Source organism: Xyrauchen texanus, chromosome 22 (assembly GCF_025860055.1).
Source record: "Xyrauchen texanus isolate HMW12.3.18 chromosome 22, RBS_HiC_50CHRs, whole genome shotgun sequence".
NCBI classification, from domain to species: Eukaryota; Metazoa; Chordata; class Actinopteri; order Cypriniformes; family Catostomidae; genus Xyrauchen; species Xyrauchen texanus.
In genome coordinates, this window is record NC_068297.1 from 23,802,708 (window position 1) to 23,820,035 (window position 17,328).

Here is a 17,328-nt window from a genome sequence, read left to right on the forward strand (position 1 = left end):
GCTTTTTGGAGCATCAACATTTTGGGACCCAATCATTTGCATTATGAGGACCTACAGAGCTAAGATATTCTTCTAAAAATCTTCATTTGTGTTCTGCTGAAGAAAGAAAGTCTTACACATCTGGGATGGCATGAGGGTGAGTAAATGATGAGAGAATTTTCATTTTTGTGTGAACTATCCCTTAAATAGCTATTTTAACCTGATGTAACTCTTAAATGTAGTTTTGTTGTGTGAACAAATGTATACATTAACATCATTAAGTGATTTTAAATTATCTTTTTGACTTGAATAAAACCAGTCCATTTTGATAGCATCACATGAAACACATTGTGGCATGGGGGGGCGTGGTCGTGTGTCGGTCTGCGGGCGAGAGAGAGAGCGGTAAGGCTTGTCACCTGGGTTTTAATTACCTCTAACACCTGTGTCTTGTTATAGTGATGCGGAGAGAGACATTTAAGGAACGCCAAAATGTCGAGAGAGGGAGAGAGTGGATACATGAGACACGACAGCCCGAGAGTGGAGAACGCTTCCCCTGTTTGTGTGCAATCACAACGACGGTTACCGTCGTATCTGTAGAGAAATTAAAGAAAACTAACCTTGAACCTGCCTCACTGTCTCCTGTCTCCTCCATCACTCAACCAAACCAGTTTACAGTGGTGCCGAGAACCCGGGTTTGGAGGAGAGCGCCGCTATGGAGCCTTCACCACTGGCCGAAGTCATCAACGCCCTCACCAGCATCCAGCAGACACAACACCATGCCCTCTTGGAAGTTCGCCAGGAGCAAGAGCAACGCTTCCAAGTCTTGCTCCAGGCACAAGCCGAAGACCGGCAAGCGCTGCGGAGCCTGATCACCGGAGAGGGGGCTGGTGCTGCGTCCTCCTCGGTGCCCACCCCACCGCTTGCCCTCGCGAAAATGGGGCCAAGCGATGATCCGGAAGCCTTCCTTGACCTGTTCGAGAAAACGGCGGAGGTATGGAGGTGGCCTCCCGAGCAAAGGGCGGTCCGCCTACTGCCCCTACTTTCCGGGGAGGCGCAGCTGGCAGCACAACAACTTCCTGCCTCCAGCCTCCTGGACTATAGCCACCTGAAAAAGGCCATCCAGCAACGGGTTGGTCGCACCCCGGAGCAGAGTCGACAGCTGTTCCGCTCGCTAAGCTTCGGGAAGGACGGCCGCCCGTTCGCGTTTGCACAACAGCTCCGTGACGCCTGCCGTAAATGGCTGCTGGTGGGGGGAAACTGCGACGTCGTGGAAGTGGTCGACACGGTCGTACTGGAGCAGTTTGTCTCCCAGCTTCCCCGAGGCATGTCGGAGTGGGTCCAGTGCCACCGCCCGGCGTCGTTGGATGGAGCCGTCCAGCTGGCAGAGGACTACATGGCGGCGTTCCCAGGAGACGGCGAGGCAGTATCACCTCCCTCTCTCTCTCTCTCTCCACCCCCTGTGCATACTGTTCCCTCCCCTTCTCCCCGCTCCCCTCACTCCCGCCCAGTTCCGGCTCCTCGTAGGTGGGGAGGCCCGCCCAGACCCCGACCCCGGTCCAGAGGACCCTTTTCCTTTTCTGCCCCTTCAAACCCCCCTGTCTCTCTCCGTTATTCTACCCAGGTTGGCGAGCACGCCCCCACGAGTGCGGAAGGAAGACCTGGGCCGGTCTGTTGGAGCTGCGGGGAAGCCGGACATAGCCAGGAGCGGTGTCCAGTGATGGAGGTGGGGACACTGGTTCGAATCCCCGACGCTCCACAGGCCGCCCCCGATCGGGCAGGAATGTAGCGCATACCGGTAAGGGTGAAGGGGGATACACATCAAGCTTTGGTGGATACAGGTTGCTCTCAAACCTCGATCCACCAACGCTTGGTGCAAGGCGGGGCATTGGATGGAGATAAATTAGTGAGGGTGAGGTGTGTGCATGGTGACGTTCACAAATATCCAGTGGTTACCATTGAGATACGATTCAGGGGGAAAAAGCATAGAGTCGAGGCTGCGGTTAATTCCCGCCTCACCCATCCACTAATCTTGTGAACCAATTGGCCCGGCTTTGAAAATTTACTGAGGGTAATGTCTGTGGATGGGTCCTGCCGAATGGCGGCGCGAGGTGTGTCGCACGATACTATGGCTGGGGAGGTGCTGCCGGGTCCGTCAACGTCGACTCCGCGTCAAGATGACGCGGACAGGGGTGTTTCCGTCCTCAGGGGCTTCCCTGAGGGGGATTTTCCTCTGGAGCAGTCACGTGACGAGTCCCTTAGGCACGCCTTCGACCAAGTGAAAGTAATTGATGGTCAACGGCTCCAGCCTGGTGTTGCGCTCACATACCCGTACTTTGCTATTATCAAAGAGCGGTTGTATCGAGTGACGCAGGACACTCAAACCAAAGAAGCTACAACACAGCTATTAGTACCGAAGAGCCGTCGGGAAACGCTTTTCCAGGCGGCGCACTATAATCCAATGGCCGGCCACTTAGGTCACGAAAAGTCTTTGAGCCGTATAATGGCCCGTTTCTTTTGGCCGGGCATTCAGACGTTCGCAGGTGGTGTGCGGCGTGCCAGGAATGTCAGTTGGTGAACCCACCAGCCACCCCAAAAGCACCATTGCGCCCGTTACCGTTAATCGAGATCCCCTTCGACAGAATTGGGATGGATCTCGTGGGGCCATTAGAAAAGACTGCACGCGGGCATCGCTTTGTGTTAGTTCTGGTGGACTATGCAACGTGATATCCGGAAGCAGTGCCTCTACGCAACATCTCAGCACGCAGTGTTGCGGAGGCACTCTTTAGAATTATCTCCCGAGTGGGGATTCCAAAGGAAATCCTCGCAGATCAAGGCACAACATTCATGTCACGTACACTTCGCGAACTATACGAATTGTTAGGCATTATGTCGATTCGTACCAGCGTCTACCACCCGCAGACCGATGGACTGGTGGAACGATTTAATAAGACCTTGAAAAACATGATTCGTAAGTTCGTACACGAAGATGCTAAAAACTGGGATAAATGGCTCGAACCCCTGCTGTTTGCAGTACGAGAGGTCCCCCAAGCCTCCACCGGCTTTTCTCCGTTTGAACTACTGTATGGGCGCCGGCCACGGGGCGTGCTTGACGTCATACGGGAAGCTTGGGAGGAGGGACCTTCGGATAGCAAAAACCAAATTCAATACGTTCTTGATCTTCGAGCAAAACTCCACACTTTGGGACAGGTAACACAGGAGAATTTGCTCCAAGCTCAAGAACGCCAACGCCGACTGTACGACAGGGGCACTCGGCTAAGGGAATTTTCACAGGGAGATAAAGTACTTGTGTTACTACCCACCTCGAGCTCCAAATTACTCGCCAAGTTGCAAGGACCCTTTGAGGTCACACGACGAGTTGGAGATCTCGATTATGAGGTTAAGCGAACGGATAGGAGAGGGGCACGTCAAACGTACCACCTCAACCTCCTCAAATCATGGAGGGAGGCGGTACCGGTAGCCTTGGCGACGGCAGTTCCGGAGAAGGCGGAGCTCGGACCGGAGGTATCGCTCAAAGCAAATTCATTTACCCCGGTCCCTTGCGGAGACCACCTCTCGCTGTCGCAGCTGACGGATGTTGCGAGGCTGCAGGCGGAGTTCGCAGACGTATTTTCTCCCCTGCCCGGTCACACGAACCTCATAGAACACCATATCGAGACCACCCCGGGCGTGGTGGTTCGTAGCCGGCCCTATCGCCTCCCGGAACACAAGAAAAGGGTCGTTAGGGAGGAATTAGAGGCAATGCTCGAAATGGGGGTAATACAAGAGTCGCACAGTGATTGGGCCAGTCCGGTAGTCCTGGTACCGAAGAGCGATGGCTCGGTCCGCTTCTGTGTGGACTATCGAAAAGTGAACGCGGTGTCCAAATTTGACGCATATCCAATGCCGCGTATTGACGAGTTACTCGATCGGTTGGGCGCGGCTCAATTTTATTCGACGCTGGACTTAACGAAGGGGTATTGGCAGATCCCTTTAACTCCAATGTCCCGAGAGAAAACCGCTTTTTCAACACCGTTCGGATTACACCAATTTGTAACACTTCCGTTCGGCTTGTTTGGAGCCCCGGCCACGTTTCAGCGCCTTATGGATAAGATCCTCAGACCACATACGGCATATGCCGCCGCATATCTAGATGACATCATAATTTACAGTAATGACTGGCGGCGGCATATGCAACATCTGAGGGCGGTCCTGAGAGCGCTGAGGCGGGCGGGACTCACGGCAAACCCGCAGAAGTGTGCAATTGGACGGGTTGAAGTTCGGTATCTGGGGTTCCACTTGGGTCACGGGCAGGTGCGCCCACAGGTTGACAAAACCGCAGCGATCGCAGCCTGCCCGGCACCCAAGACCAAAAAGGGGGTAAGGCAGTTTTGGGGCTGGCGGGCTACTACCGAAGGTTTGTGCCTAGTATTCTGATGTCACCAGCCCGCTGACTGACCTTACTAAAAAGGGGGCTCCCGATCCGGTCCAGTGGACAGAGTCGTGCCAACAGGCCTTCCTTAAGGTAAAATCTGCACTGTGTGGGGGGCCGCTTTTACATGCACCTGATTTCTCTCTCCCCTTTATTTTGCAGACTGATGCATCTGACAGGGGGCTGGGCGCAGTGCTCTCGCAGGTGGTTGGAGGGGAGGAGCGGCAGGTGCTGTTTATTAGCCGCAAGCTCTCCTTCAGGGAGACGAAATATAGCACCATCAAGAAGGAGTGCCTGGCGATTAAGTGGGCGGTTCTGACGCTCCGCTACTACCTGCTGGGGCGGGCCTTCGCCCTCTGTTCCGATCACGCCCCTCTGCAGTGGCTCCACCGCATGAAGGATACCAACGCGCGGATCACCCGTTGGTATCTGGCTCTCCAGCCCTTTAAGTTCAAGGTGGTCCACAGGCCGGGGGCGCAGATGGTTGTGGCCGACTTTCTCTCCAGAAATGGGGGGGAGTGAGTCAGCGGTGGGGGCATGTGGCATGGGGGGGCGTGGTCGTGTGTCGGTCTGCGGGCGAGAGAGAGAGCGGTAAGGCTTGTCACCTGGGTTTTAATTACCTCTAACACCTGTGTCTTGTTATAGTGATGCGGAGAGAGACATTTAAGGAACGCCAAAATGTCGAGAGAGGGAGAGAGTGGATACATGAGACACGACAGCCCGAGAGTGGAGAACGCTTCCCCTGTTTGTGTGCAATCACAACGACGGTTACCGCCGTATCTGTAGAGAAATTAAAGAAAACTAACCTTGAACCTGCCTCACTGTCTCCTCCTCCATCACTCAACCAAACCAGTTTACACACATTTTTAGCAAATTGTATTCATTGTAGGTATTGTGAGACAGTGAGTCAGCATGTGGACTAACCCGGGCCCCACAGTGTGCTGCGATCTCCTCAAATGGAGCGTTCTGAAACCTTTCCACCACCTGCCTTCTGCGCTCTCTTTCCAGCTCCTCCACACTCACACTGTCTACTGAACACACACAAACGGGTGATTCTATGCTAATGGTTAAAAACAAAGCAAGATGTTGAAAGACATTTTAGAAATTTTTATACAATTTTGCCAAAACTAAAGACATCAGAAATTAAATACATACACTATCAATGCCATACTACTTTACACCAACCATTAAAACCAATTAGATACACCTAATCTTGTGGGACACTTACCAATGGCTTGTTTAAGGGTTTCAAATGTGATCTGCTCTGCTGAGGATCTCTGTAACGACACAGATTGCTGTCAGAATGAAAGGATCATAGCTGATAGTACAATAATGCGAACAAATTAAGGTATAAGTAAGGGATTGTGGATAACACACAGCAAAAAGTCATGAAAAGTGTGTGATTCTCTCTTGTACCTGCTCTTTTTCTGGACTCTGCCCAGACTCGATCTCTAACTGTAGAGAAATAGTGTCACCAATACTTTTCCTCTTGGATAGTCTGTCTTCATCTGAGTAAAAAAAAAAAAAAGTTTCCTAATTTACTTTAAATGATTACAATATTTTTTTTTACATTCAGTTTTTTATAACACTACATCAGTGTACTGTTTAAATAGATTTAAAGCACATGCTGAGGCTCAGACCTGTGATCTGTGGGATATATGGAGTGGCCAGTCTCTCTGTGTTGTATCCACTGCCACCCAGCATCTCTGCTATCTTAGCCTGCATGAACAGCACTTCACCCTCCACATTCTCCAACTTCTCTGGGATCCTGAAACAGAGAGAAGGACTGAGGCTTTCCTTCAGCTTCAATTGAAACCAGCCGGATAAGAGATCTCTGAATGTTTCATCTTTGAAGGCCTTTTATAACCATTTGCTGAGTACATCACACCCAAAAATGTCACCAGGACAATCTTACAGTGGAGGAGAGCACCAGCATTATTCTACCATGATTGGAAGACCTGTGAAATCAGTAAAAACTGTATGTTCCTAATAACTAAATGTACGTTTATACGAAATGAGACAGGGAACCAAGAGTTTCTGTCAGTTTGTCTGTGTGAACCACGGCAGAATAGCGGTGTTGAAAAGCAAAAACTACTTTAACAGAGCATAATGCGAACCTAAATAGCCTGTACTTTGATTTGAACATCACAGTTCATATTGCTCACTTTGAGGTCTCAGCAAGCACATCCTCAGGCAGCAGGAAGGGGACCAGTTTCTTTCTTGATTCAATCACCTATGGATATAAAGACAACACAAATTTACTCTAACTCCATCAAACAGAACTAGTGGTTTAGACTAGATTTGAAACATTTTCTGAAGAAAATGTTAGGGTGTTGAGGGTGGTTGCATGGGGGTTTGCTAAGGTGTTCAGAGTGGGGTTTTAACACATTGCTATGAGGTTTCTAGAGTGTTCTGAGTTGTTAATTATTGGCCCAAGACTGTTATTTCGGTCCCTAGACATAGCTCAGGTATTTTCTTTAATGTACAATGCATCCAGAAAGTATTCACAGCGCTTCAGTTTTTCCACATTTTGCTATGTTACAGCCTTATTCCAAAATTTATTAAATTCATTATTTTTCTCAATTCTACAAAAAATACCTCATAATGACAATGTGAAAGAAGTTTGTTTGAAATCTTTGGAAATGTATAAAATAAAAAAATAAATAAAAATATCACATGTACATAAGTATTCACAGCCTTTGCTCAATACTTTGTTGAAGCACCTTTGGCACCAATTACAGCCTCAAGTCTTTTTGTGTATGATGCTACAAGCTTGGGACACCTATTTTTGGGCAGTTTCTCCCATTCTTCTTTGCAGGACTTCTCAAGCTCCATCAGGTTGGATGGCCATTTTCAGATCTCTCCAGAGATGTTCAAGTCTGGGCTCTGGCTGGGTCACTCAAGGACATTCACAGAGTTGTCCCGTAGCCACTCCTTTGTGCTTTGTCTGTTTTGTGCTGTGTGCTTAGGGTCGTTGTCCTGTTGGAAGATGAACCTTCACCCCAGTCTGAGGTCCAGAGCGCTCTGGAGCAGGTTTTCATCAAGGATGTCTCTGTACATTGCTGCATTCATCTTTCCCTCGATCCTGATTAGTCTCCCAGTTCCTGCCGCTGAAAAACATCCCCACAGCATAATGCTGCCAACACCATGCTTCACTGTAGGGATGGTATTGGCCTGGTGATGAGCAGTGCCTGGTTTCCTCCAGACATGACGCTTGCCATTCAGGCCAAAGAGTTCAATCTTTGTTTCATCAGAGCAGAGAATTTTTTTTCTCATGGTCTGAGAGTCCTTCAGGTGCCTTTTGACAAACTACAGATGGGCTGTCATGTGCCTTTTACTGAGCAGTGGCTTCCATCTGGCCACTCTACCATACAGGCCTGATTGGTGGAGTGCTGCAGAGATGGTTGTTCTTCTGGAAGGTTCCCCTCTCTCCACAGAGAAATGCTGGAGCTCTGTCAGAGTGACCATCAGGTTCTTGGTCACCTCCCTGACTAAGGCCCTTCTCCCCCAATCGCTCAGTTTGGCCGGGCGGCCAGCTCTAGGAAGAGTCCTGGTGGTTCCAAACTTCTTCCATTTACGGATGATAGAGGCCATTGTGCTCATTGGGGCCTTCAATGCTGCAGAATCTTTTCTGTACCCTTCCCCAGATCTGTGCCTTGACACAATACTGTCTCGGAGGTCTACAGACACTTCCTTGGACTTGATGGCTTGGTTTGTGCTCTGACATGCACTGTTAACTGTGGGACCTTATATAGACAGGTGTGTGCCTTTCCAAATCATGTCCAATCAACTGAATTTACCACAGGTGGACTCCAATCAAGTTGTAGAAACATCTCAAGGATGATCAGTGGAAACAGGATGCACCTGAGCTCAATTTTGAGTGTCATGGCAAAGGCTGTGATTACTTATGTACATGTGATTTTTTTTATTTTTAATACATTTGCAAAGATTTCAAACAAACTTCTTTAACGTTGTCATTATGGGGTATTATTTGTAGAATTTTGAGGAAAATAATTAATTGAATCCATTTTGGAATAAGGCTGTAACATAACAAAATTTGGAAAAAGTGAAGCACTGTCAATACTTTTCGGATGCACTGTAAGTCTATGGTAAGTCACATTGTTTCACCTATTTTATTTTCTGGCAGGTGAAAGTTCTAAGTCTGATAGCTTTGAAGTACCGTGACAAGTTATTAGCCAGAGTCTAATAATAAGGGTTAGAGGTTTATTCAAATGTCATGTTCACACCACCATCCCATGCTATAAATGCAACACACAGTAATTAAAGGAACTGAAATTAATTTTGCACAGCTCAAAATGATTTTTTTGGCTCTCATGTTTATATTGGAAAAATGCCATGTCATGTGATGAGTCCCTGTGTGTCCTCTGTGGAGCTGACCTCATGGACATGTTGGCAGAAGGTGGGCACAGTGGTCAGCTGGCTGATGAGATTCAGGTATGCAGCTGACAGAGCGTGGATGGCACAGAGGTTGTACAAAGGAAGTGCGTCTTCAGTCAAGGCCAGGTCCTGAGGAAGAGGATACATCAGTGGACATGAAAAAAAGGCTCAGCCCTATTGTTTAGTCTAGCAGAGGTTGACAGATAATTTTATGATCTGTCTGTTGGACACAGGGTTGAGTTCAGTAAGTACATGGACTTTAAGTAATGAGATAATGAATCAAAAATGGACTTGTGCTACTTTTTAACATTTCTATATGCTGGCCCTACGTGTCCATTGGTGTCGAGTAAGTAAAGCGGGAGTTTCCAGTTCATTCTAAATAAGAGCTGATTGACAGGCATGGTTTACACGGGAGATTGTGGGATTGCCAGTGGAAAGAAAAAAGTGGTGAGAGCGTCAAAAAGTTGGGAAATGCTGAACTACACAAATTAGAGGCAAAAAAATGCTGGGTAGCAGCCAATTGGTATGTAGTGGAGACAAGCCAAGGTTGTGATGTCTGCCATGAGTATTTAAAAAAAATGTGTAGACTGTGCTGGTGTTTATGGTGTGTTTGGTGCATAAATTACATTGTTACATATTACTATTAAAGATTGACTGATTTTATATTTTGACAATTACAGGTTATTTTTATGTCATATATATTTGTAAATAATATATAAATATTGTAAAAAATATTTAAGCATCTGATAACCCATATGCAGAATTTAAATTTTAATTCTATAGACATAATAATAAATAAACAATAATTAGACTACAAAGAAAACTTTTGATATTTTATATAACGTTTTATGTAAAATTTATATTTTAATAATATTTAAAGAAAATTGTAACAGTATAAGGATGGGCAAGGAGGAGGCGGGAACCGCCTGAACAGTCAACATAAAGTTTAAAGGTAAACATAAACTTGAACCAACATAAAAAGTAAGGACACACACACACACAACGCGCCCACGTGCATCTCTCTTTCTCTATCGAACTGGCACCTCTGGCTCCCCTTCATCTCACTCCCCCGCTGATCATCTAATTCAGCGGCGGCCGTGCACCATTACGGCCTGGCCACGCCCTCCTCCTCGTCACAAATAATTTTTTTATACTATTTATGCCATTATATATGCACATTTGTTTTGTAATTTAAATAGTCCCAAATGTATTTCTGTGTTTTATATTATGTAAAAGATTGAGCAATTTATGCAAACAATATATTATAAGTTACTTACAGGTGAATACCAGTTTCTCTAAAGAAATTAATAGCATTTTTAAAACATATGTATAAAATCATGAGCACTGAAGATAAAAACATGAGATGAAAACTTCAGTTATATAAGCAAACTAATAAAAACTGTTTTTATTCTACAAGAAGAGGGTCCCTTCATGGGGACCGCCATGTTAGAATCACATGACCAGTCAAATATTATGGTTGCTGAGAATGCTTAATCTCAGCGTCCGCCCTCACACTTTAACTCATTAAAGAGATAGTTCACCCAAAAATGAAAATTATCTTATCATTTACTCACCCTCATGCCATCCCAGATGTGTGTGACTTTCTTTCTTCAGCAGAACAAAGATTTTTACAAGAATATTTCAGCTCTGTTGGTCTATTCACTGTAAGTGAATTTCGGCCAGAAATGTGAAGCTCCAAAAACCATATAAAGGGAGCATAAAAGTAATCCATTCGAATCCAGTGGTTAAATTCATGTCTTCAGAAGTGATAATATAGTATTTGGTGAAAATATCAATATTCAAGTCCTTTTTTACTACAAATCTTCACTTTCACTTCCACATTCTTCTTTGTTTTTTGGAAATTTGCATTCTTCATGCATATTGCCACCTACTGGACAGGCTAGTAAAAGGTGGATATTTATATTAAAAAAGGACTTAAATATTGATCTGTTTCTCACACCCTCAATTATCATATCACTTCTAAAGTCATGGATTTAACCACTAGAGTCGTATGAGTTACTTTTATGCTGACTTTACAAGTTTTTTGAAGCTTCAAATTTTCTCCACCGCTGACTTGCGTCGGACAATGGTTGACTATAGTCCCTACAAAGCCTTTTTAGAAGAGATATTCTTCTAAAAATCTTAATTTGTGTTCTGCAGAAGAAAGAAAGTCATAAACATCTGGGATGGCCTGAGGATGAGTAAATTATGAGAGAATTTTTATTTTTGGGAGAACTAACACTTTAATTATTTTAATCATAATTGACTGGGAATAGTATTTCTACAATGGCACTGGTAATTGAAAACTATTGCATTTGAATGATGTTGCATTCATACTCTTAGGTGATAGTGTAAGTCCAAGATGACATAAAAAATGACTAAGTGTACCTTTAATTCAGGTTGCAGTTTGCATACTTTCATTGTGGCTAAAGCTGTAGCTGGCTTGAGAAACCTTTATTAAATTGACACAGTCTATGTTTTAGATATTGGGAAACAAAGTTAGCATTTTTCAACAATAAATGTTATCATGCATATACTGTATATGATGACATGATCGACTTGTATATAAAAAGCAATCAGAGACCACAGTGAGGCCCTACAAACACACCCCCCAAAAGTGGCAAACCTCTGTAATTTTGGTCAGTAATGAGTGAATTTCTTCCACATCAGTGGACATGTATGGTTAGAAATTCATGCTTCATAAAGGTTAAAAGGCATGATATACAGAACTACCTTTGATATTCCCTTAAAAGAGCACCAAGAAAGCTGGATCTATTAAAAGTAGTACTTCTTAGCTTATTTCATCCCCACAGTCATGTAGATATCTAATCTATGCACAGGTCAAGTGATGTGAGAGAAACACCTGTAAGGCCAAAGCCAGTCGAATCAGGTCCACCACCACCTCCTCATTGGCCAGCTCAACACAGATCAACCCCAACAGTGTATAAAGAGACTCAAAGTGCCACTGGACGCTGCTCTCCTCTTTGCAGGCCAGGTAAATGTGGCGGTACAGCCTCTGGCTGTGTTTCTTCATAAAGAGATTGTCCTGCCTTGAGCACTTGTCCACTTTCAGCTTCAGTACAGCGATATCTGACACAATTCTGAATAACGACAGAGTACATAGAAATCAAATACACTAGTATGTTTTGAGTAATAAGAACAAAATATAAAACCATGTTTACATATTTTATGAAACAGTTTGCTCATTTATTTAGAGGTTTGTTGTAACTCGCTAGAGTACTGAGATTATCAGCAAGCCCAAACCTGACAGGGGAGAATTTTTGGCGGTTGTCATGGCGATCAATGATGCTGATGAGGATGTCAAGAACGAGCAGCCGGATCTCCGCGTCCTCCATCAGAGTAAAGGACAAGAGCGGGTCCAGGAATGAGGTGGGCAGAGCGGTCAGAATGTTCGTAGACTGGAATCCTGCTGTTACCTGAAGGAGAAAGTGCGAGACAGACGTTCAAAGGCAGACAATATCATCAGATGTTTTAACTGCATCAGCAACTGTGGATTTTACAAAGCAGCAGGGGTGTAAATGGCCCACAGCGCTGCACAGCATGCAAGTATGACTGACACAAATCAGCTCACCTGCAGCAGAGATTTTAGCAGCATAATCTGTATCATCCTACTGCCCTCAACCCTGAAAACAAAAACGCAGCCACTTACATTTACTGTATTTAAATAATTAAAATAATCTTGCCACTCTAATGTTTCTCTGCATTGACTCATATCTATTTTGATGAGTATCTCTGGGTTGACGAAGGACTTGCCTAATTCTGATTATACATCAGGGTGTTTTACTTTTGCGTTTCTTTTAATTCTCATAATTCTTAATGATTATTCTAATAAAATAATGTATCATCCTTATTAGATTGCAATTATTTTTATTAGTAATAAAAATCATCCTGTCTGCACATAATTATAAAAAATAAAATACATTAATAAAAGAAAATAATGATTGAAAAATGTATAAATAAATAAAAATCAGAATAAGGGCAGTACCATGATGTTTAAATAATATACCATCATATCACAATACATATACTAATGTAATGTATATTATAATATAATAAATATATAACTTTAATATCATTATAATATAATTAATACAGTGTATATACCTATTTTATATATATATATATATATATATATATATATATATATATATATATATATATATATATATATATATATATATATATATATATTTTGTTTTTTTTTTTTCATTTTCGGGATGAAATACATTAAGACCTGTACCTATTCTTGACAAACTTCTCATTAAAATAATTTCTCATCCTTTTTAGATTGCCATTATTGTAATACAGTAAAGAAAATCATCCTGTCTGGACATAATGATAAAAACCATACAAATCAGCATATATTAAAGGCAGTAGAACAAATATTACCATGATGTTTAAATAATATACCATCATATCACAATACATGTTCTTATATAATACTATAATATAACTCATATAATTTGTATACAATCGTTTTTTTCCGTTTTGGGCTGAAAGACAACCTGTACCTGCTTTTGATGAGATTCTCATTAGAATCACTTCTCATGCTCATAAGATTGTCATTATTGTAATACATTAATAAAAATGTATATGTATATAAAATGTATATGTATATGTATATATATATATATATATATATATATATATATGTACACTACAGGTCAAAAGTTTTGAAACACTTGCCTGAAATGTTTCTCATGATCTTAAAAATCTTTTGATCTGAAGGCGTTTGCTTAAATGTTTGAAATTAGATTTATAGACAAAAATATAATTGTGCCACCATATAAATTTATTTAATTATAAAACTAAACTTAATTTAATTAAGAATTTTTTTTATGAAATTGATGACTTGGACCAAATAATTAAGAAAAGCAGCCAATAAGTGCCCAACATAGATGGGAACTCCTTCTGTACTGTTTAAAAGCATCCCAGGGTGATACCTCAAGAAGTTGGTGGAGAAAATGTCAAGAGTTCATGTTTGCACATTCTAGGCAAAAGGTGACGACTTTAAAGATGCTAAAATATAACATAGTTTTGACTTATTATTCCACCTAGTGGAATTGGTGCTGTTTTAAAGGCAAAGGTGGTCACACCAAATATTAATTTAACTTTTTTATGTCTGCTGGACTTTGTATGGTGTTAACTAATAAATGAAAACTATTTATGCCATCATTTTTGAAGACTTCCTCACTTTGCAACATTTTTACCAAGTTTCTAAAACATTTGCACAGTACTGTATATTTATAAACATAGAATTTAGCATAAAAGTCAGCATGATTCTGATTATAATGGCAATAGAAAAAATACTACTATGATTTTTAAATGAATTCAATAATATACTGTACCACCTTATCACAATATATATATATATATATATATACATACACACACATATAATTTTATGACATAATATAATTAATATTTAATATTAATATTTATGATAATATATATATCTCCCTCTTCTTCTAAGCCTTGATGAGCTTCAACCATTTAATCTTTGCCCGGAACAAAATGCAGGGGAAATGTGTCTAAATTCTGTGCAGCTTTCTCACCCTGTGTTGGGCAACCCCAGAGCCGGATACATCCCTGGCACAGGAATTTTACCAATGATGAATAGCATAACTTCTGAGCGCTGGTACGTAGGAAGCGTGTTTGCAAATGAGCCTTTAAACAAAGATAGCATTCACAATAGACTGTTTAGACAAAAAAAATGGGCTGAGCTGAGAAATTCTTGCTGTTTACCAAAATTCTAAATAATAAATATTACAGAGGTACACACATTCATTTTATACAGGGTTCCCACCCTGTTTGACTAATGAATTCCCATGACTTCCCAGTCATTCAAGATTACTGGTTAAGCATTTGTTTTTAAAACCTATATTAAGCAACTGTTAGCCGGTTAAATATTTTAAAGCTGAGCATAATTAGAAATACTATTATTACAGAAATGTCCATGACTTTAACCATTTCATTTTAAAATTCCCTTGTATTCTCAGGTTTTCCAAGACTGTTGGAACCCTCAAAAAACATGAATATTCACCCACCAATAGTTTTGATGACGGATTCTTGGAGTTGTCTCTCCTCGTGCACTTTAATGACATTGGTTCCCATGTTTCCAAAAGAGTCATAGGATCCAGTGAGTTCATAGTCCACACTGAGTCTGAGCTGCTTCAGTAAAGTATTAAACACCTCCAGTACTGTCGGTCCTGTGGAGAGTTGCAGCACACATTTAAAACATCATTTTAAAGAACAATTGAGATGTATGATAACTTTCAAATGTGTGTGTTACAATATTTGTAAAACATATATAAATCGATGCGCATAAACAAAAATCAATATATATATATATACATATATATACATATATATATATATAATTTTCCCATCGCGCAATAAAATAATTAAATAAGGAAAATAAACAGGCTTAACTGGGAAGATATGTGTATACATGAAAGAACAGTGTTGTTTCCACATGAGATGGTTGTAGTGGTCCCTCTAGTGGTCTAAAGACTGTTACCTATGGAGCCACTGGCCTCTATAACCGCTGCCTCTGAGATCACCTCCACAATCCCAGCACGCACTCTGGCGGAGCTCTTACTGTTGGCATCCAAGTGACCCAACAGCTGCTGAATCACCAAATGCGAATGTTGGGACTGTTTAGGAACAAAATATGTCAGTTATAAATATCTCTTCAAACAGCAGTAATTGTTTAGAGTCAAAGGGACCTGCTTCACAACACTGTCTTGTATTTTGTGTCAGATATGACAGTTGCACTGTTACACTTTTACAACAAAACTTCACCAGAGCTGTTAGTAGCTACCTGAATGGAGTACATAATGATTTTGAAACAGCGAACGGCAAATGTTTTGCCCTCCCAGAGTGAATGGTTATCAAGGTGCCTGGAAACAGAAAATTACAAGAAAATTAATTATTAGCTTCAGCAAACAGAACTAGAGCAGAAAACAGCACACGAAGTAGGTCGTAAATTTACCCCGACTGATTCTACTACAGTTACCTTTATTTTATAATACAAACATGTGTTTTTAAGGATAATTTCTTTACGTTGCTGTTTGTTGCTGTTTATCTACATAACTTGTCTTAAATTACTTAATAAATCTCTCAATTTTTCACTTATTTAAGCATCCATGCCATTATTGCATTTTTCTTCATAGTTTTGCATTCACGTCTCTTTTAAGTCAAAAGGAGGACATTTTTTTTTAAACACTGACTTTAGAATCAAAACCAAATTTTCAAACAATTATTCTATAACAGGGGTCTTAAAAAAAAATGTTTGACATTATTAGGGTTTAATTTTGCTTTCAAACGTCTGGTCAGATATCATGCGATTAATCATGATAACCTTATCTATTGAAAGCCATAGTTTTAAACCATACGAAATCAAAACAAATCTACATATATATTTGTGATTAAAAAAATATATATTTCTAGAACTTTAAGATTACTCACTGGGTGTTGTAATGCCATATTCTCCAAACAATATTTATTGTGAAAAATGCTGCAGAAATACATTTGAATTGAATTGAAAATGTTTCTCTTCAGGTTTATACATCTAACAGTAATCTAATTGTGAAAATAAAATAACAAGAAAAAATAAATATTCACTGTAAACTGTATACAAAATAATAAGAATGTTTCATAGGTGATATATTTAGAATATCACACTTAAATTTATCATACATAGTAAAAAATGGGTCTTTACATTTAAATATAAAGCTGCCTTTATATTTTAGAAAGGGGTCCCTACCAAAGAAATAATCATATTTGAGGCAATAAAAAGTCTGATAACCCCGTTCTATTAAACACTTCAGTCAATTACATCAGAGCTTTGTATTTACACTCGTTTCATAACCATACATACCATCTCAATCATAAATTCATAGATTCCATCTTTTGATATAAGCAATAATGCATTAATATATACTTTTAAAATATTAATGTCTGATATAAAAGCTAGACAACTTAAATAGTTGTCCAAAATTAATGAAGAACTTAAACAAATAAAAAAAAGTGCCTTGTGCTGCCCTCTTGTGTTTAACTAAAGTGTCACATAAACACTCACATGAGCACGGGTTTGATGGCGTTCTTTATGTTGCCATAAGCTGCTCGTCCCAGCAGCTCTCTGAAACACCTCTCAGTCAGCTCCACTGGACTTTCCTTCTCTGTCCCTGGAGAGGGAGATCTATTGACAGGAATCAAAAACACAAAACACACATCAAACCAGGGTCTAATCAATGAGCCAGTAGTTGCACAGTACTGTTAATACTGTTAGTTGTGGTCAGTGATTTCCCCAGAGAAAAGCTGCTGTGTGATGCAAATTATTTTATGGTTCCAAGTTCACCACACAGTTAAATTCTGTTTTCATGGTCTCTCTGTCCTCTGGCTTTTTGTTTAATTAGGTTTATAGCTGTTACAATAGTTCCAAGAATGTATTACTTTCTGTTTGCACTTAGGGAGTCTGACGCCTCAGCCGTATTCAG

The 17,328-nt window shown here is 41.4% G+C and overlaps 1 protein-coding gene across 4 annotated transcripts in view; it reads right to left on the bottom strand.

Moving 5' to 3' along the window:
• LOC127662417 (protein EFR3 homolog B-like) overlaps positions 1–17,328 on the bottom strand; it is a 37,063-nt gene that overhangs the window by 2,514 nt on the left and 17,221 nt on the right. For 3 of the 4 annotated variants that reach the window (XM_052153576.1, XM_052153577.1, XM_052153574.1), the window contains exons 7-20: positions 16,911–17,030; positions 15,651–15,729; positions 15,348–15,483; positions 14,875–15,036; positions 14,383–14,494; positions 12,399–12,450; positions 12,071–12,243; positions 11,670–11,907; positions 8,807–8,935; positions 6,574–6,641; positions 6,049–6,176; positions 5,825–5,916; positions 5,637–5,685; positions 5,333–5,439 (exon numbers count right to left, since the gene is read on the bottom strand). In XM_052153576.1, coding sequence (XP_052009536.1) covers positions 5,333–5,439; positions 5,637–5,685; positions 5,825–5,916; positions 6,049–6,176; positions 6,574–6,641; positions 8,807–8,935; positions 11,670–11,907; positions 12,071–12,243; positions 12,399–12,450; positions 14,383–14,494; positions 14,875–15,036; positions 15,348–15,483; positions 15,651–15,729; positions 16,911–17,030 — 1,645 coding nt within the window. The remainder of the gene's footprint in view (positions 1–5,332; positions 5,440–5,636; positions 5,686–5,824; positions 5,917–6,048; positions 6,177–6,573; positions 6,642–8,806; positions 8,936–11,669; positions 11,908–12,070; positions 12,244–12,398; positions 12,451–14,382; positions 14,495–14,874; positions 15,037–15,347; positions 15,484–15,650; positions 15,730–16,910; positions 17,031–17,328) is intronic. The other variant, XM_052153575.1, reaches the window with a different exon arrangement.